The 21,192-nt window shown below is 41.8% G+C and overlaps 1 protein-coding gene across 9 annotated transcripts in view; it reads left to right on the top strand.

Moving 5' to 3' along the window:
- Nucleotides 1–21,192, top strand: part of Gcfc2 (GC-rich sequence DNA-binding factor 2) — a 39,531-nt gene continuing 18,339 nt past the window's right edge. For 5 of the 9 annotated variants that reach the window (XR_013049929.1, XR_013049927.1, XR_006070426.2 and 2 more), the window contains exons 1-9: nucleotides 1–301; nucleotides 2,779–2,919; nucleotides 6,570–6,794; nucleotides 7,790–7,887; nucleotides 11,847–11,962; nucleotides 15,370–15,556; nucleotides 18,049–18,172; nucleotides 19,542–19,623; nucleotides 20,035–20,147. Coding sequence is in view for 4 of the 9 variants with exons in the window: in XM_006994680.4 (XP_006994742.3) it covers nucleotides 58–301; nucleotides 2,779–2,919; nucleotides 6,570–6,794; nucleotides 7,790–7,887; nucleotides 11,847–11,962; nucleotides 15,370–15,556; nucleotides 18,049–18,172; nucleotides 19,542–19,623; nucleotides 20,035–20,147 (1,330 nt within the window). In the remaining 5 variants the exon portion in view is untranslated. Of the gene's footprint in view, nucleotides 302–2,778; nucleotides 2,920–6,569; nucleotides 6,795–7,789; nucleotides 7,888–11,846; nucleotides 11,963–15,369; nucleotides 15,557–18,048; nucleotides 18,173–19,541; nucleotides 19,806–20,034; nucleotides 20,302–21,192 lie in introns of those variants that run through there. The other 4 variants (XR_013049928.1, XM_076566971.1, XR_013049930.1 and 1 more) reach the window with 4 other exon arrangements.

Genomic DNA, 21,192 nt, shown 5'->3' on the forward strand with positions numbered 1-21,192 from the left:
GGCGATTGCGCAGGCGCTGGAGACGGAGCCGGGGGACGCGCGCTAATTGTTTGTATTATGGCTCTGAGGCCTCAGAGGACTTTCAGGCGGCGCCAGGTCGAGTCCAGCGACAGCGACAGCGAAGGCGCGGAGGAGCGGCCTGCTGAGGAGCCGGCGGAGCCATGCGGGCCGTCTGCAGGCGGCAGAGCAGAGGGAGCGGCGGAGCCGGCGCGCAGGGCCCGCGGCAGCCGGGGCCGAGGTCGGGTGTGGGCGAGTTCCCGGCGCAGCCCCGGAACTGCTTCCCGCAGGGACTGCGACGCAGGTGACCGAGGGACGGGAAGGGGTCTGATCCGCAGGTCCCCAGCTCCAGAGGCCTCTACGGTCTCCGAGCTCCCGGGGCTGGTGGAACGCTCCCGTAGATTTTGGTGGCATGTCGCAGTTTGCATACTCAGGTGACCCGCACCGACTAGAGAGCGTCGTATAGTCATTTTTGATGTTCACGGTGAACCCAAGCCCTCAAAGAGGAGGCGAACTAGTCCTGATGCTGTTAAAAGTAGCTGAAAGTTAGGTGTGCCTTTTGGGAATTTCTGAAGAGTTTTCTGAGAACACCTGACAGTTTATTTAAAGAATCGGGGGGCAGGATTTTGGAACACTGTCATTTTTAAAATCAGTTATCTGCAGTAACAACAAAAAGTAGATAAAAATAATGTAAAGCGAGATTTTGAGGCAGAGATTGATGACACTATGGACTTTTCCATTCATGTGTTCAAGTACAAAAAGTCACTTAAAGGATAGAGAGGCGGCTCAGCAGTTAGGAGCACTGGCTGCTCTTCGAGAGGACCTGAGTTCGGTGTCCAGCACCTACATGGAGGCTCACAACCATCTGTAACCCTAAGGGGATTGGAAGCCCTGTTTGACCTTGTCAGGCACCACACACACACACACACACACACACACACACACACACACACACACACACACACACGTATACATACATGCAGACAGAACACTCATACTTCATCAGTCCTGAAGTCCTGGCTTTTCTCCCAACTGTTTTTAGCCCCATTAAAGAATATTAGTGATTTCTCATATATGCTTACTTGTAAATGGAAAATGGGTATACTTAATGGTGTACCAGATGATGTGAAATACTTTGGGTTGTTTACACAGACCGAATTTATTTTCACGGTGGGAACACGTACAATCCTCCAGCCATTTTTAAGAATCGCGTGCAACAAACCACGCTGGCACTTACTAGCATTTCTGTGTTGTACGATAGATACCCCAAACTTCATTCTTGTAAAATTTTGTAACTTTTGCGAACATATCCCCACATCAGCTCGTATTAACCATCATTCTACTCTAGCTCTCTGATTTCCTCCAAATTGTTTAGATCCCACATATTGATGAGCATTTGCCATATTTGTCTTTGTGTGCCTAGCTTATTTCACTTAAAATAATGTCTTTAAGGTTCAGGATCTTAGTGATTATTTTTTTCTTAGTTTTTGTTAGGTTTCTCTGTTCATCTAAATTTTGAATGGTCTTTTTATTTTATTTAACGGACTTTTTTAAATTTATTTGACATGCGAACCACAGTTTCCCCTCCCTCCTCCTGCCCTTCTTATTTTCTCCTCCCCTTTTCCATCTGTCCCCTCCCCACTCACTCCTCCAAATCCATTCAGAAAGTGACAGGCCTCCCATGGGCTTGAACACAGCATGGCACATCAAATTGAGGCAGGACCAAGCTCCTCCCCCTGCATCAAGGCTGGGCAAGGTCATCCAGCATGGGGAACAGGTTCCCAAAAGCCAACTAAACACCAGAGACAGGTCCTGTTCTCACTCCTAGGAGCCCTACAAAGAGACCAAGCTACACAACTGTCACCCACATGCAGAGGGCCTAGTTCAGTCCCATGGAGGCTCCCTAACTGTTGGTCCAGAGCCCATGATCTCCCACGAGCTCAGGTCACCTGTCTCTGGGTTCCTCATTATGACACCCGTGGCTCGTACGATCCCTCTTCTCTTCAGCAAGACTCCCAGAGCTCAGCCCAGTGCTTAGCCGTGGCTCTCTGAGTCTGTTTCTGTCAGTTACTGGATTGAAGGATCTTTTGCATTTGTAACATAAAGTATGTCAGTCATCTGGTCCACCTTGAGTAAGAATACTGAGTTCCAGAGCCACCATCTCCTCCCTTCTAGAGCAGTGGTTCTCAAACTTCTTTTGCCTTTGGACTTTCTTTGTGACTCTTAAAAATTAGAGATCCCAAAGAGCTTTTGTTTCTGTGGGTTATTCCGGTTTTGTTACCACTATCCTTAAGAAGATGTGTACAATGTTTATTGCTTCATCGGCAAATGTGAATGAAGCTGGCCTTTTTCATCTCCTGGTCTATGGTAGCTGTTAGCTGCCTGACCCAGGTGCTGGGAACCAAACTCAGGTCTTCTGCAAGGACAGCATGTGTTCTTGACCTCTGATCCACCTCTCAGCCTCTCCTTTAAAATGTTTATTTGCAGCTGGGTGTTGGTGGCACACGCCTTTAGTCCCAGCACTTGGGAGGCAGAGGCAGGCGGATCTCTGTGAGTTCGAGGCCAACCTGGTCTACAAAGTGAGTTCCAGGAAAGGCGCAAAACTACATCAAGAAACCCTGTCTCAAAAAAAAAAAAAAAAAAAAAAAAAAACAATAAAATGATTATTTGCTCCGTTCTTCCTTGAGCTCCATGTAGTATTGAATTCTGAGGACATCTTATGAATTGTATATGTTTATTTGGGCTATTGATTCAAATATTTTGACTTTCTTGCTTCTACAGGTGTCCTCTTAGAATCCAGAACAGTTGATCTCTCAACGGATGAAGAGGAAGAAACACATCCCTCACCGGAAAGGAAGGCTGGTCAGAGTCCATCCTCCAGCAGCTCTAGTTCTCTGGAAGAAAAAGAAGTTTCACCCATAGGTTGGTAATTTTTATAATTGTACATAACTAACTGAACTAACTTCTTTTTTTTGAGACAGGGTTTCACTTTGTACCCCAGGCTGGTCTGGAATTCATTCTGTAGCTTAAGCTGGCCTAAAGCTCACAACCTGCCTCCTGAGACTGATGTACCGCTGGTGCCCAGCTCTAATACTGGTACTTTATACACCAGTAATTCCTACTGTTGATAAAGAGGTAACAAGTGGAGCAAGTAGGTCAGTGTAGTGGCACTTAAGACATCTTTGAGGAAAACAGTGCCATTCCCAGCACCCATATTGGGCTGCTCACAACCACTTGTTCCTCCAGCTCCAGGGATATCTGATACGTCCAGCCTCCTCAGGCACCAGCCCTCACATGCACAAATACACATACATAATGAAGAAGAATATAAATCTTTTAAAACATTGAGCCTGGTAAGAAGTGCAGTCTGGGGTAGATTCTAGATGCAGCACTGTTGAATAGAAATTTTGAAACGATGGAAAGATTCTGTATCTTCACCATCTAATACAGTAGCCACTGACCACAGTTAGCTCTTGAGCTCTTAAAATGTGGATACTCTAAGAAACTGAACTTTAAATCTTACTAAATAGTTCTGTGGATGGACAGTGTGAGGGAATGCTTCTGAAGTGTTGGCTGCACTGCCCTTCTGAGGAGAGGCCAGTCTGGGACAATGTGTGGGGTAGTTTCTAATCAGAGAGAGTTGAGTCGTATAGTTTCCCAGAGGAAAGGGGTGGTGAATTCCCTTCAGCGTGCAGGACAGTTCCACAATAAAGAGTTGTCCTCCCTCCAAATACTCCATCAAAAACATGGATGTGCTATCTAGAGAAGAAAAGATGGAAAGGCTGGGTATGATGGCACATGCCTATCATCCCAGCACAAAGCCTTACATGTATTAACAGTGTATTTGCTGTGTGTTCAGCTGATAGGCTGAGAGAATTAGCCAGTGGTAAACCATCTGCCAATGGTAGACCATCTGCCTTGAGATGCTCCCTGTGGCAAAGATCTTCTTACCAAAAGAGAAGACAGTTGACATCAGCTTCTTAGACAACTGTCTAGTAGATGGTGCATATGCAAGCATGAGCTATCAGAAAGAACATGGAGGTGTCTGTATCCATTCGGCCCACATCTGTCTGACATCTGCTATGTGGGGACCATGGAGGTATGGAGGAACAGGATGGGAAGCATAGTCTTCCTCTCCCTGAACTTTTGCTTATAACTTGGGAGAGGACTACTTTCTGTGACACCAGTATCTCGCCAGTAAGCCCCATGCTTGTGATTTAGTGAATCCACCGAGTCATGCAGATGAATCACTTCCAAGTCATGTGTGTCTCCAGTACCCTTGAGTGTTGGAGCCTATTGTGTTATCATAACCCCACCTCCACAGTCCAGTCCCCTCAGACTATGCTCAACTCCAATACCATAGGTTACTAAGCTCCCCAAATATTTCTAGTGTGTCCCCAGGGCTGAGCCAGATGTTGGCTCCTGTGATCTGAATCTTTTAATCTGCCTTAGACACTAATAGCTACACTTCTCAGTTTCAAAGACATAATTGGCTTATCTTTATATACATCACAATAAAATCATTACCCACATTAGGAAAGGTTCAGAGCTCTGGCAGGTCCCTACTTAACCTTTATAAACAACATTTTCTTTTTTGGTATTAAAGGATTCAGCAAATTATTTGATTTACACTTCATTCTGTTATGTTTTGTTGTCTTTTTTGAGGTAATGTTCTTGCAGTATAGCACTGGCCAGCTAAAGTCATGATGCCGCCCAGGCTGGCCTTGAACCTTCTGCAGGCCTCTCTCCTCAGTTACCGAATGCTGGGATTGTAGGCATGTGGCCCATTGCCACATATATGTTGTTATGATCGTGTTCTCTGTTGAGTCCTGTAAGAGAATGTAGGCACACCTGTCCCTTTACCTCCAGATAGTTTTCTTCAAGTAAATACTGGTCCAGCTGGACGTGATGGCACTTGTTTGTAATTCCAGAGGATCACAAGTTCCAGGCCAACTTGACCTGCATGAGACCCTATCTCAAAAGAGAAATAAGTAGCTGGGCTAGTGAGATGGCTTCTGGGGTTAAAGGTTCTTGGCACCAAGCCTAAGGCCCTAAGTTTGATCCCTGGGACCCATGGGTAGAAGGGGAGAACTGACTCCCACAAGTTTTCCTGAACCTTTACATGTGTGCCTTGGTGCTTGCTTTGCTTCTATTCCCAATAAAATAAATAATGTAATTAAACTCTTTGACAAGAGAAACTAAGTAAATAAATACTATCTATTAAAAAAGCAAATAATTTAAGAGCATGACTGAGACTTCTGAAATCTCTCACCTTTTCTCTTGTGTTTTAAACATTAGAGCCTTTGCGTTTATGTTTTCTATTTCCCTGATACATGTCTTATATTTATTTCTCAAAAAGTTAAGATCAGCATTAAGGTGTAGCTGAATTGGCAGAGTGAATGCCTAGCACCTATGAAGCTCTGGATTTGGATCCTCGGCCTTACAAAAACTAGTTATGATGGTCCATGCCTGTAATCTCAGCATTTGGAAATGTAAAGAAGGCAGGAAGATCAGAAGTTCAAAGTCATTATTGCTTACATAATGGCTGCCTGGACTGCATGGGACTTAACATCCCTATTGTTTTCAGATGTTCGAAGTGATAGGAATTTCTCCTGCCATCTTACTTATGGTGGTATTTTCTTATGAAAACAGTTTTTATAAAGTATAAAGGTAAATTTCATGCATGAAGAAACTTCAGTTCCTAAATTATAAGAATTCATGTCAGTGAATATATGCTATACTATAGAAATAAAATTGCCTTAAAGTCATCATTGGGGCAGAAGAGGTGGCTCGCAGTTAAGAGCACTGGCTGCTCTTCAGGGGACCTGGGTTCAATTCCCAGCACCCACATAAGTAGCTCACAGCTGTCTGTAACTCCAGTTCTAGGGCATCAGATGCCCCCTTCTCACCTGCATGGGCACCAGGTACACACACGTGCACAGGCATGCATACAGATAAAACATCCATATATATATATATTTAATAAATATATATAATAAAAAATAAATCTCTAAAGCAAAACAAAACAAAAGTTGTATCCAATTAGGTTCCTTGATCTCCTGAAAAGTATTTGTTTTCTTTACATTTAATTTATCTGGCTTCTTTCATGTGGTTCTCACTTGATCTAACTTGGCTGTGTGCTGTTCTGTTTCTCACTTCCACAAGATGAGGCAGTGTGCTGGTGTCGCCTCTAAGTCAGGCCACGTGCCACTGATGCTAGCTTCTGCCCGTCTCACTAAGGTCTCACTGTGCTCAGCTCCTTCACGTTCCTGTCCTGACACAGAACTTGAGGAGTGAGAGAGAGCAGCTCCCGATTAGTAAGAGAGTAAAAGGCACAGTGGAGGTGCCAGTGTATCTCCTGGTAGTGCTGGATTAGGTTCATTTCTCTAATGTGCATTCTATATCTGTTAATTTTCTTCCTTTACCGACTAGACTTTGAGCCACTTATTACAGTCGGTGAATCTATCTAAACGGTGGGAAATTAAGGAACGCGGTGCCTTTTTCTTACCTTGAATGCAAGGAGCATGCATTCTGTGGCTGCTTGGTTTTCACTGTCCTCTCATCTGTTGCAGTTCAGATTCCTGATGCAGCTTTTATTCAGGAAGCCCGCAGAAAGCGTGAGCTGGCCAGGGCCCCAGGGGACTACATTTCCCTGGATGTACACCATCCCCCCACCACTTCTGACAGAAAGAGAAGCGATGAAGAGGACCCAGACAGTGATCCTGATGACTGTGAAAAGAGAATATTATTTGCCCCAAAGCCTCAAACTCTCAGACAAAGAATGGCTGAAGAAACATGTATGTATTTAATTTATTCACTGGCATAAAACGATCAAGACATTTTCTTTACACTAGTGAAATTTCTGTCTGCTCGTGACTATGTTTTCTGCCATTTCTCAAAAAAATTGCTGTTGGATGTGGGGATGCAGCTCCATTGGCAGTCTTGCCTCGTGTGCACGAAGCTTGGGTTTGAGCCCCAGTAACGCAGCTGTGACGGCTCCTTCCTGTGATCCTGGCACGTAGTCTCAACCTATCTTACCCACCCCCAAAGAAGGCAGCACCAAGCTGAGTCCCTGACGCATATCTTACGTTTTAAAGAGTGTCGGTGTTGATTTTTATTATCAATTTTTGCCCATAATATCATGGCTTTTAAATGATATGATTCTATCATATATAACATTACCTCAGGGTGTGTGTTGTGATGTTTACTAATGCTGCATCCCATCTTTGATTTTTGAGAAGTAAAAGAATTGTACAGTCTCTTATTTTTGAAATGTTGGAAACTATCATTGCCACCTTTTAAGATTTTTTGTTGTTAGCATGAAAGATTACAGACATTTTAGGTCAGAGGACAGCTTGTGGGAGTTGGTTCTCCCCTTCTGCCTGTGGGTTCTTCAGGGTTATCAAGCTTGGTGGCAAGTTTACTTACTGCACCATCTCAGTGGCCCAGATTAGACGTTTTAATGAGAAAACCACACCTTTCCTTTTCCCCAGCCCTTTTCATATGGGAAAGTGGGTGGCTGGCTGGTGATTCACGTGCTGGACCTGGAGCCCAGCGGCTGCATTTGAGTTCTCATTGCGAGACAGTGCTCCGACCAGTTATTTAGCCTGAGTGTTGGTCTCATTTTTAAGATGAAGGTAATTAATACTGGTTCCCCAATCCTGGATTATTATGAAGAAGAAACAGTGTGTGAAGTGCTACTAAGCCTGCAGAAGGTAACCCCCCAAATCTGAATACTGCTGTCAGAGTGGGAAAATATCGAGTATTAACATGTTAACTTCTGGTTGTCTAGCAATCAGAAATGAAGAAGCGAGTGAGGAGAGTCAGGAGGATGAAAATCAAGACATTTGGGAACAACAGCAAATGAGGAAAGCAGTCAAGATCATAGAGGTAACTATTTCTATGCTGTATGCTAGCATCCCGAGGATGCTGTAACAAGTTACCACAAACCCAGTGACTTTATTTTCACTTTTAAAAATTGTTGTGTGGGGGTGATGGGGGGAGGACACAAGCCACCGCGCATGTGTGACGCTCAGAGGATGACTTTGTAGAGTTGGTTCAGTCTTTGCAATGACATGAATTCTGGAGATCAAACTCAAGTCTCCGTGTACAGCTTTTCTGCTAAGCCATCTTGCTGGCCTAAAATCTTCTCTCACAAGGTGGGTAGTGAGTTGTCGGGACTGGGCGTCCGCGTGAGAACAAGCCGCCCCTGCCTCTGCTTCCCCATGCCTTTTCTGCATCTTTGCTCTGGGTATCTTGGGGAGACAGTTGTGTTTACACTTAGGCTCATCCAGAAACTCCAGTGTATTATCATCTCTGGATCCTTCCTTAGATAGAACCGTGAAGACTCTGCACCAAATGGGACAACTCATTCCTGTGCTCTGTGGGTAGATCCTGGGGAGGACTACCGTTCAACCCACTCTAAGATCTCCATGTTATTAAAACTCAAAAGTATAGGTAAACCTGTGTGATCACTGTGGAATTTCTAACTAGAGAACTTTTTAACACATTGTTTTTTTGATTATGAAAGACTTTATTTTTCCCTCCTCCTCTTGGAAGTCAGTGTATCAAAAATATTTTTAAAAACCACTTTGAGAAGAAACACGCCTGGTTGTTGCTCTGCAGCTCAGGCTTCCCGATCCCTTGTGTTTGCCGCTTTTCCTTCCGTAGACAACTGTTACCCTGGTACATACCAGAGGTTCCGAACACTTACAGAGTACTAATGGCACAGTGATTGTCATGGTTGTCCTAACCAAAATCATTAACTTCATTTATTAAGTAGTCAAGTCCAAAGAGTTTAATGAGATTTATGCCCTGACTCCTAAAGAACCATCAGAAAAAGAGAATACAGATAAGTTGAAGAAATGTTGGGTAAGATGGTTCAGCAGGTAAAAGTGTTTACCACACAGTCTGGTGACTTAAGTTGGCTCCCCAGGACTCAAGGTGGAAGGAGAGAATCAGTTCCACAAAGTTGTCCTCTGACCACACATTTGATGTGCGTGTGTGTGCTCATACATAGACGTAGACACACAGTAATTTCATTTAAGTAACCACGCTGCTTACAACTGAGAAGTGTGTCTCTGTTGGTGCTGTGTGACTTCAACACAACATCAAGTCTAGTGTCTTTTTCTTTTTATGAAGTCTAGTGTCTTCATTGATCTTCATATAGTTTCTTTTCCCATAGCATCTGCCCAAAAGCTGCTCCACAAATGTGGCTTCATCAGAGGTTGCAGCTGTGGGGACTGGAGAGCCAGCTCAGTGGTTAAGAGCACTGGCTGCTCTTCTTGAGGACCTAGGTTCAATTCCAGCACCCACATGGCAGGTCACAGATGTCTGAAACTCTAGTCCTAGGGGATTTGATGCCCTTTACTGGCCTCTGTGGGCACTACATGCACTTGGTGTGTATATACACACACAGATAAAACACCCATTCACATAAAATAAAAGTTGCAACTGAATTACTTAGAGCTTGAAGTCCAGCAGCTACTGGGTGTGGCTGTGTTTTCCTGAGACATTCAGAAGTCCTTGCTTTTGACTGTAATGTGACACCTTTGTGTACATTGAGAACGAACTCAGATTTCCTTACTTGGCCTTTCTTCCCTGCTAGTAGCTTTTGTCAGCATGGCACAAATAGAGTCACCTGGGAAGAAGGAACCTCAGTTGGGGAACTGCCTCCATCAAAGAGGACTCTGGACAAGTCTGTGGGCATTTTCATGATCAGTGGTTGATGTGCGAGGGGATTCATCCCACTGTGGGCAGTGCCACCCTTGGGCAGGTGGTCCTGGCTTGTATAAGGAAGCAGGTTAAGTGAGCCACGGAGAACATGACAGGAAGCAGTGTTCTTCCAGGTCTCTGCTTCATTCTTGCTTACAGCTTCCTGCCTTGAGTTTCCTTGATGATGGACTTTTGTTTGGAAATGTAAGATGGAGTCAGCCCTTTCCTCCCCAGGTTGCTTCTGGTCACTGTTTTATCCCAGCAACTGGGAAGCAAACAAGGACACCGTTTCTGCCCAGTTATAACTCATTTTGGTGTCTAACATTGATGATAGTTGGCAAATGATAATTTTCTTGACCATCCTTCATTTGGTGAATATTTTAGGTAGTTTTATTTATTTTTCCTGTTTGCAAATAAGACTCTGAATATTTGGTTATTTTCCTCTTCCTTTTCTTCATGTGTACAATTTGGGGTGCTTCCTTGAAAAACTGCCACAATAGCCGCCCCTAACCAAGAGGTAAACCTTTCTTACGGTCTTTGCTGCTTGTATTGTACTACTTTCTAAAGGAAATATCTCGGTTTCTATCAGCACGGTTAGGAAGTGTTTCGCTGCAGTCTCGCCAGCTTTGGGTGCAGATGTAGTGGACAAAACTGGAATCTTTAGCTCATTTCATTTGCATTTTTACCCATTCAGTATGTGACTGACCGATGGCCCCGTAGGAGGTCTGTCACTGTGTTTGATACCTGTGGCTGTTGTAGCAACTCACCGCTGACTTGGTAGTTTAACAAAAACCACCCCGAGTCAGAATATGGGCTGATCTGCACTTCTTCCAGAACCTCTAGAAGATAATTCACCCCTGCCCCTCATAGGTGCTGTTGGCATTCTTTAGCCTGTGGCTGCATTTCTCTCCATCTTCACTAGCCTCTTTTATGAGGACCGTGTTACTGTAGGCCCTTTGTGCACAATCAGAAAAGTCCCCGCTCCCAGCATCCTTCTCAGTTGCATCCTTTGCCATATAAGGTAACACTGACATAAATGGGAGAGGAGTTGTCTGGTTTCTGATAGAATACAGTAGCCAGTTACAGGAGGGTGCAGTCTGCTTGAGGCAGCTGAGGAAAATAATTGCACTGAGCTCATAGAGGGATGTGCCACAAGTCTCAGTGGAGTCCCAAGGTGACACAGAGGAACATGTTCAGTGGTCACTTTTGTAAGAGAGTGGGCAGATGGGGAGAGGGGTGGAAAAGTCCTCACAGAACTGGTCTTCAGTGAAAGACTACTTTCTTATTGAAAGATATGCATGACATAAGGAGTTTTAACAGAAGGAGCGTCAGGACTGTTTGGGATCTGCAGGTAAGACTGGAAGTAGAACAGGCTTGCTAACCACCAAGGTGAGCTGTGATGCTTATGTAAAATAGAAACAGTGGCTTAATGTGGTCCTTGTCTGAAATAGTGGGCTTTGAGAACATGCTCTACATAGCAAGTGTGGTAGTGGGGAACTGGAGTTGCCAGAGAGACTAATGGGAAGGGCCATAAGATAAGATGCTCTTTCAGGAATGCATTCTCTGCAGGTTCCAAATTTCAAACAACCATGGCTTTACTTACTCATGTTTCTTCAAGAACTCCATGAATTCCCAAGAATGCTTCAAAATATCAGCTAAACTAGCTTTGAAACTTCATGAACTAACTTTGGAAATCCAACCTTTAAAATTTGGTTTGTACATATGAATTTAAAAGACTTGGGGCTAGAACTGTAGCTCAGTGGTAGTGTGCTTACCTAGCATATATCAGGTCCTAGGTTCCATCCTCAGTACTGCCAAGGGCTTGGTTGGTTTTGTTTGTTTGATTTTGGTTTGGGGTTTTGTTTCTTTGAGACAGGGTCACCCTATGTAGCCCTGGCTGGCTGCCCTGGGACTCGCTCTGTAGTCAAGGCTGGCCTCTTTGGGTGCTGGGATATAAGACATTGACCACAGCACCTGGCTGGAAAAAAAGGCAGTAATATATATTCTAAAACTGATGAAAAATTTAAAGAAATTTTTTTGTGACCATGATATTGCAAAGGCATGGGAACCTTATGTAGTCTCCTTTGTGTGGTAAATGAAGTGTTTTTTAAACAGTAATTGTTCACATTTTTTAGGGACAAAACATAGACCTTTCCCGCAGCAGTGAATCTCAAACATTGAAGAAGTTTGATACTTCCATTTCATTTCCACCAGTAAATTTGGAAATTATAAAGAAACAGTTAAATAATAGGTGAGTAATGTTTATTTGATAATTTACATTTGTCGTCAGTGATTAGTAGTAAAAAAAGCAGTATGTTTTAATTAGTAAACAATAATATTAAGCAGGTTTATAAGAAAAAATGAATCTCGTTTTACCATGTAAACAGCAGATTTTCTTTGTCTTGTCAGTCTTGATGACAGATAATCCTTACATGGTTAAAAACAGTAATTATTATTTTTAACTTAGTAAGACTATAGGTATTTTTCTATACTGCTGGATTTTGTCATCTTGTTTTGTGTTGTCTTAGAGAAGTGGTCTTGGTTTGTAGCCTAGCTGGCCTTGAACTCCTGTCCTCTGAGTTCCTGAGTTACGGGAAGTTCCATGTGCTTCCATGGTGCACCATCATGCTTACCTTCTGCAGTATATATTTCATGTTTGTTCTGTGGTTTGTGTATTTCTCTGTTCTAAGTCTCCTCCATGTGTTGCTGTAGTAGTGAACATGCCTCTTTGTTTGGTTGCATTTTGTTTTCATCTGCAGCCCAGGCCAGCCTCAGATGTAACTGCAGCTGTGGCTGCCTTTGAATCATGATCCTCCCACTTTGACCTCCCTAGTCCTGGGATTACAGGTGTGTGCGGCTGCATCTGGCTTTGTGTGTCTGTACTTGTGGTTTTTCTTAAAATACATTAACAAGGAAAATTTACCATGGCTTAGAGCTTATTTTTATGACTCTTGGTCATAAAAGCACGGTTCTTTTTTATACTGTGGGCATTGATCACTACCCTGAGTAGACAGTGCTAACCTTAAGACTGTGCTTTTGCTAAAATCACGGCATGTCCTGTCAGTGGCTATTTGTTCTAAATATTTTATTATAGAATGTACTCAGAATCTAGTGTCCGCCAGTTCCTGTGTTTATGAGAGAATAGATGTGATGGTCACGATTTGATTAGCCTATGTGACAGTTTGATACAAGGGGTACCTTTGATTCTGCTGCCTTTTAAAGAATGTCTTCATTTTTTTTTTTTTCCAAAATGTGTATGTACACACACTCATGGCACATGGGTGGAGTCAGAGTATAACTTTGAGGAGTCAGTTCTCTCCTTCCATCTTTACGTAGGGTCTGGAGATTGAACTCAGGGCACCAGGCTTGTGCATTACCCTGAGCCATCTCACTAGCTCAAGATGCTTTGTTTTGTTTTTTTGTTTTTAACCTGAGAATAGGTTCAAATTTTCCTTACTTAAAGTCACCTTTAAAGTAACTCAATTCCTTGATCAGATTGCAGAATATGTCAGCTATAGTTGTTTGTTTAAAAATACTTTTGTTGAAAAGACACTTTGTAATATTATCAAATAAATATTTGAAATCTTCAGACATACCAGCATTTACTGTGTGTATTCTGTGGGATTGGCAAACTCCAGCCCACCCTGTGTTGGTAAATGAAGTTTAATTGGAACACAGCTCTGCTTGAATGGTTAGTACTGCCTGTGGGTACTTTAGTGATACAGCACAGAGCTGAGTGGTTGCAAGAGCAATTATGTAGCTCTAAAAGCTGAGATATTTACTGTCTGACCGGCTACAGAATAAAGCTTGCCAGCTCCTAAGTGAGTGTTCAGTAATAGTGATGCTGAGTGAAATCACTTCAACAGATTCAAGATGATTTCTGAAGTACATTCATTATCGTTTGCTCGTGTTTTAATTAGCTTTCCTTAGTTAGAATAAAACAGAATTAAAGCTACTACATCGAGAATTGTATATAAACCAGAACCCATCTGGTGTTTCTTGAGGGATTGTATCTAAGAGAATTACCTTCAGAGAGTGATAGAATGAAAGACAGTGAGTCACTGATGTAGATTAATGTTTCAGATACTCTGAGTAAATGCTATTTTTAACTTTATTGTATTCTGTTTTTCAACTAGGTTCTTTATTTCAAAAGGAAAAAATTTTTTTTAATAAATGAGTACAAAATGATACACACAAAAGGAAAGTTTGCTTCCCCAAGGAAACTTGCCACCAGTTTCTTTTATTTTTTCTAGAAATTGCCTAATGTGTGTATCTTATAGAAGTAAATAGTATTTTTATATCACCCCACTTTCTCTTTTTTACAAAAAAAAAAAAAGGAGCCAATATGTACCCTGTTGTATGGCTTTTTAACATAATATATGCTTAGATAATCAATCACTAATAATGTTCTACTTAAATAATCATTAATGATATTTGCTATATGTTAATATTTTTTAAGTCGGGGGGGGGGGGGGGGGGGAGGGCTGGGAACTTGCCAAGTAGGTTAGCCCAGCTTGCCAGAGCTGGAGGGTTGCTGGATTACAACTGCGCACCATGCCGACGTTTTTGTGTGGGTTCTGGAGCCCTCACAGGTCCTGGTGCTTGCAGGGCATCCCTGCACTGACTAAACTGTCTCCCCAGCCCAGCTCTCACTTTATTTACATAAAGTTAGGGAAGTGCTTTTAGACATGTAGTGTCTCCTCACTAAATTTAGAAACAAGACAGGGCTTAGGCTAAAGAATTTCTTTTAAAGATCAGGTTAGCAGGATTGGTTGAATTAATTTTTTTTAGTCTGATTAAAATCCATGTACTTTGAATTTATTTCATTTTTTATTAATTTGCTAATTCTAAGGCATCCACTGAGTTCAGATGCTAATACCGCATATATTCCAGATGCTGTGAGAGAAATGTGTTTCCTATGTTTCTGTTTGTCTGTGATAGGTAACTTAGTTTAAAAGATAAACAGTCATTGAATTGATGTGTGTCATACTCTCAAGGGCTGGACCAAGTAGGCCTTAGCAGAGCACCATAGGATCAAGTAGAATGGACCCTATGGAACAACAAATTCTAATTGAAAAACAGTCAATCACAAATAAAAAAACAAATAAATTATACCAAACCATAACATGTTTAAATGGTGTTAATGCCAGCTCCTTCAGTCTTCCAAGCAAGACTATAGATTGATGTAAAAGTGAACACATGGACTCCCTTGTTTCATTAAAACCTTTGATTATTCTTGGAATTCAGTTTATAAGTTCTGATCAATTTTAGCCTAAAACTGGAGTCATTGTGCCTTAAAACTGTGCTATAAAAGGATATGGTGGCACATGCCTGTAATGCAGGGACAGAGGATCAGGAGTTCAAGGTCATCCTTTTGGTACATAGTGAATTTAAGGCAAGCTTGGGTTTAAAAGACCCAGTTTCAAGAAATAATTAAATTAAGAAATAAATGCTATGGTCAGCTTGTGTTTCTGAGTCCCTGTAGGTGTCCTTTTTTGCCTTTCCCTTTGAGAACGGTGTTTGTGATCCCTAACTTCACACACCTTGTAAATCTAGGTTTATATGGTAACTACTTCCCCTAGTTGTATTTAAAAACATCTTCATTGGGATACTGCTTAAAAGGAAAGGTATGAAAAATGAAACTTTTATTTTATTTAGATTAACATTACTACAGGATACTCATCGCTCACACCAGAGAGAATATGAAAAATATCTAGAAGACATCAAAAGTTCAAAGACTGCAATCCAGAACCTAGAGAGTGCATCAGATCAAACTCTAAACTACAAATTCTACAAAGGCATGAAAATTTATGTGGAAAATATAATTGATTGTCTAAATGAAAAGGTATATTTAAATATGCATGTGTCGAGAACCCTCCCTTATTGGTCAGTTACCAAAGAAAAGACAGGCTGGGGAGATGGCTCCATGGGTAAAGTGTTAGGCAAGCATGAAGGACCCTAAGAACCCATGTAAAAGAAGCATGGTAATGTGGGATTTCAACAGGTAATCTTAACTGTCTAACCCAGGGTGCCTCAGCCTCCTGAGCTCTGGGATTACAGTCATATGCCACCACACAGATTTTTAATATGATATTGCACGTTCTCTTTAATGTTAGACGTGAGCTGTTAGTTGGTTTGGGGGTTTTGAGTTTTTTCATTTGGTTTTGGTTTTTTGGTTGCTGTTGTAAGTTACATAAAATTGTATACATATATTTTTTTCTCATATATTACATCCTGACTGCAGTTTCCTTCCCCTCCTCCCAGTCCCTTCATCCACTTCTCTCTCCCCCGGATCCACTCCTCTGTTTCCCTTCAGAAAGGGCAGGCCTCCTAGGGATATCAACCATACATGGCATATCATGTTACAATAAGACTAGACACATCCCTTCATATTAAGGCTAGACCATGCATACATATATTTTATGTTAAAATTTCATCTAAGACATATTTCTGGAAAATAAAATTAATTACTAAGTATAAGTAATTTTCAGGTTATACAACATTGCCAAAGTGTAGGGAGAATTTTCTGTCCCGCCAGCCAACTCCCAAATAACCACACAGAGACTTATTAACTATAAATGCTCAGTCAATAGCTTAAGCTTGTTACTAACTGGCTCTTACAACTTAATTAACCCATATTTCTTATCTATATTCTACCATGTTGCTCAGTACCTTTTTTCAACAATGCATGTTATCTTGCATCTCCCTATGTCTCCTAGCAACTCTGCCCTTCTTGGTCCCTCTCTGTCTGCAAGTCCCACCTAACCTCTTCCTGCCTAGCTATTGGCCGTTTAGCTCTTTATTAAACCAATGAGAGCAACACATCTTCACAGTGGACTAAAAGATTGTTCCATAACACCAAAATATTCTCCAGAATGAATGGTGGTTTATTACTTTGCTAGATTAGTAAAAAATGACTGTTTTGATTGGGGATTGGGAGGGGGGCGGGGGGAACCTTCATTTTATTAGCTAGATGTAGTTTTGCTTGTGAACAAGGTCCTAGTGTGAAGCTTAGGCTGACTTGGAGCTTCTTGTGTAGCTGAGCTTGGCCTCACTCTTGTGATCATTCTGCCTCAGCCTCCTGAGTTCTGGGATTTCAGGTGTGTGAGTCACCATGCCCTTTGTAGATCTTTTTTTCTGTGAATTCTCTGAGTCCTTTGCTCTGTTCACATCTTGGTTCTTACTGGGGATTTTTATTCTCTTAGTTTTTAGTGAATTTAAACAAATCTTTATGGATACATTTCTTTATTTAATGCATATGGGTGTTTTTGCCTGCATGTATGTCTGTGCAGCACATGCTCAGTGTCTGGAGTCCAGAAAAGAGCATTAGATCTCCTGGAACTGTACTTTCAGGTGGTTGTGAGTTGCCATGTGGTTGCTGGGAACTAAACTGGGGACCTCTGGATGAGCAGCCAGTGTTCTTAACCACTGAGCCATCTCTCCAGCCCGACTTATAATTTTTAATGCTTATCCAATTTGATCTAAAATTTACAGGGTTTTTTTTTTTTTTGCTTGTATGTTTTAAAATTTTTACACTATAAGATTTTTAAATCTTTTACTTTACACATTGTGTTTTGTGCATACTCAATCCTGACATTGGGATCCTCTATTACCTTTTTACAAGGAACGTTATTTAAACCACAGAACTTCAAAAGAAAAAAGACAGTCAAAAAATAAAGTTCTACTTTCCATATCTATTCTGTCTGTGAAATATTGTGTCCTCTACATGTTAATTGTCCGTTGGTGCTTATTTTCTGTGGTGTTTTTAGTCTAATTTTTTTCTTCATTCATCTTTGAATTACACTGTTAAAATCCTACCAAACTACATGGGGTTGCTGTAGCTGTTCCCCGGAAGCAGCTGTGGGACACTAGATTGAATCAACTGCTCTCTAAGAAGTAGGATTCCAGTTTCATCTAGTCACATATTTCTGTAGCAAAGCCCATTACCTGTCCCTAGTGACTCTCTTCCATTTTGTGAAGTTTATTCTCAAGCCAGGGCTCAGACCCAGGGCCTTTCCCATGCTAGGCAGACACTCTGCCACTCAGCTGCATCCCAGCCCCCACTCAGTTTTTCAGACTTTACCAGCTTCTAGTATCTCCTTGGTACCTGTCCTCTCATTTCCTCCTCTCTGTCCAAGAAGGATCCATCCTTTTACCTGTCTCTCATGCACACACTCCTGACTCTGTATCATCTGGTTTCATAATCTGTGATACTTGCACTAATATTGGAATTTTTTGTTCAAGAATTTAATGTATGCGTGTGATTACAAATAATGCCTTTTACTCTTTTTATAATTCATTATTGATAAACTGCAGAATGTTACTTATGTGTTTCAGATTATCATCATTGAGGAACTAGAATCATCCATGCACACATTGCTTTTAAAACGATCAGAAGCACTTTTGAAACGCAGGCAAGATGAGTTAAAATGTGAATCATCCTACATGCAACAATTATCACGTTAGTGGTTTTTATGTTCCATTATCATTCGCTAAGCTAGATTGCCATCTGGAGAATAAAAATATTTCTAGTTCTGTATTTTTTAAAAAGAAAGAAAGCTATCCTAGTTAGGATTATATTGCTGTAATGAAACACTGTGACCAAAAGCAAGTCAGGGAGGAAAGGGTTTATTTTCCTCACAGTTCCATATAACAGTTCATCATCAAAAGCAGGTATGTCAGGAACCCTGGCTTGTTTTAGAACCCAGGAACACCAACCCAAGGGTGACACCATCCCCATCAATCGCTAATTAAGAAAATGCCCTACAGGCTTGCCTATAGCCAGATCTTACGAAGACATTTTCTCAGTTGAGGCTCCCTCCTCTCTGGTGACTTCAACTTGTGTCAAGTTGACATAAAACTAGCCAGTACAAAAGCTTTTTCTGTATTTTCACACTGACCCTTCACCCAAACCTAACATTTCAAGGAAGAGTTTCAGTATACCTTGTTTAAGGTTAAAAAATAAACATTAGAATTTCCAGTCACATAAACATTTGAGACAGAATTTTGTTTTTAAGTATTTATTTTTCTAAGTATGTGTGTGTGAGCATATCTAAGTGCATTACACATGAGCAGGACTGTTCAGAGATCAGAAGCGTGTAAGATCCCCTGGGACTGGCCTTACAGTATGAGCCGCCATGTTGGTGCTTAGAAGTGAACCCTGGTCATCTAGAAAAACACTCAGTGCTCCTAACTGCTGAACCGTCTCCCCAGCGCCCTTGACACAGAGTAGTTACATGCCATTAAATGAGCGGAGTAGTTGGAAAGGACTTTCCAGGCGTCCAGCTCTGTAGTTGAAGGCCTGAGCAGACTGATGGGTCTCGGCAGAGTTGGTAAGGAATGCCCATTCCACGTCCTCACACCACACTGCAGCTGCAGTAGCTTGAACTGCTTTGGCTCATGAGGTCCCATGTAGGTGACAAGGAAGAGTCAAGTGACTGCCAGGCTCCCGTATTTGGTCAGTCATAAACAGTAGAACATGCTGAAATGAAGCAGGCCATACATAGTGTAAGTAAGATGTTGGCAGTGTAACTATCTCTAGTGTGTCACTATGGAGGAAACGATGTACATTGCTAGAAGAGAAAAACTAAAAGAGTGAGAGAAAAGAAAATGCACACACCAGTAAGGTACGGATATTTAGGTCAACAGGCTTGGTGGCTCTTAACGCTGATAGGTAATGGACATTGAAGTTCCACTGCATGACAAAATGGACATTTTGAGCACATTACATGTTCTTGTATACATGCACACATATACTCCATGATATTATCTATAGCTTCAGTGATTCACTGTTTGAGACTGTAGTACAAATCTGTTTTGTGAATTAACAGGCAACGCTGACTCATCGTCGAACGGAAGCTTGGCTCTAGACGAAAAGGATCAACAGATTTTAGACGAAATTAAAGCTCGAAGGTATCTGTACAAAGTGAAGACTTACACTGAGCAAGCACTTTTCACTCTTTGTGAGACAGTCCCCCCAGCCCGACACGCTATTTTCAAGAACGATGTAAAACCAAAGCCGAGTTCAGTTGGCCTCGCTGTTTTCGAGGCATACTGGTGACTCTGGGTAGAACTGGTGAGGAGGCCTTTGCTAGGTGGGTTGCTTTGAACTAGAAACCACTTCTAAATAGTTGCACTCCCTTTAAGAAGCCTTGGCTCAGAGAATGATCTAAGCTGAACATAAGAACCAAAGAAACTAGGAAACAAAGTGTCTGAAATAGTTACATAAAATGACGTCAGTATGGTGTTATGAGAACAATAACATTGTTTTTTAAGTGTTTTCCACAAGAACTCTTGCTTTTGGTTTATTTTATGGCAATGCAGGACTCAGAGAAGACAAGCAAGGGCGCTCTCCGGCAATTGTGACCATCAGGAGGGGACTTCTAGTGACGATGAGCTGTCTTCTGCAGAGATGACCAACTTCCAAAAACGCCAAGGTCAATTGCCAGAGTCTACCCTATTTTGAAGTGTTGAAATAGTGAGGAAGGCTTTGTTGTAGCTGCCTTTAAATCTATATTACTAAGACAGGAGAATTGAAGAAAAATGAAAACATTGTCTGCATCAGACTTGCTCCCGCCGGAGAAGGACGATGTGAGTGCTCTGGCACCCGGGCTCTCTACAGCCTCCTGGGTCACAAGCGAGCACTTTGGCCGCATTGCTTTCCTCCTATGTTACCATTCGTAATTTAAAACAACCGAATTTAGTCAAGCCACCTTTAAAACAAATCACCTTATTGTAATGAGGTCAGATTAAAAGCATCATGAAGCTACATTAAATTAAACCAAGTTCCCAACTGCATGGCAGTGAACTCCACAGTTAGCCTGGAGCCTCCTGGGGTTCTGCACCTGCATTATCAGTTACATTGTGTTCTCCCAGTTGTGTGAGACAGTTCATTCAAAGGTGTACGGGCTCCTGTTGGGCAGACTAAGAAGGACCCATGTGCCTGTCCTAGAGCAGTGGGGAGGGTTCTCCTAGTACTGTTGAAAGATGTTGGGTCTTGAGTTGAGGACAGGCTACTAATACTTGGGCATATCATCCTTCCAGCTACACTTTTATTTACCTATCCACCATGTATGTATACACACACACACACACAGAGAAAGAGAAATCTGTGACAGAACTGTAACTAGAAAAGCAAGTAGCTTTAGAGCCTCTTTCATGATGGTATGCCCTTCCCATATTTCTATCCCCTAATATTACCCTTTCTTAGTCTCCTTTCTACTTGCTACACTGTACCTACACTTACAGACTTGTATGCAGTATAGGCTAGGATCTGCAGAGGAGGAAGAACATGAAGTGGTTTTCTTTCTGATATTAGATAACCTCTCAATATTATACATTCTAAGTCGATCCATTTCCTGCAGATTTTATGATTTCATTTTTCTTTAGCATTGAATAGTGTTCTATGTTATATATGTACCAGATTCTCAGTATCAGTTCATGTGTTGGCAGACATCTTGGTTGGTTCTGTTTCCTTTCTCT

This window comes from Peromyscus maniculatus, chromosome 3, assembly GCF_049852395.1.
Source record: "Peromyscus maniculatus bairdii isolate BWxNUB_F1_BW_parent chromosome 3, HU_Pman_BW_mat_3.1, whole genome shotgun sequence".
NCBI classification, from domain to species: Eukaryota; Metazoa; Chordata; class Mammalia; order Rodentia; family Cricetidae; genus Peromyscus; species Peromyscus maniculatus.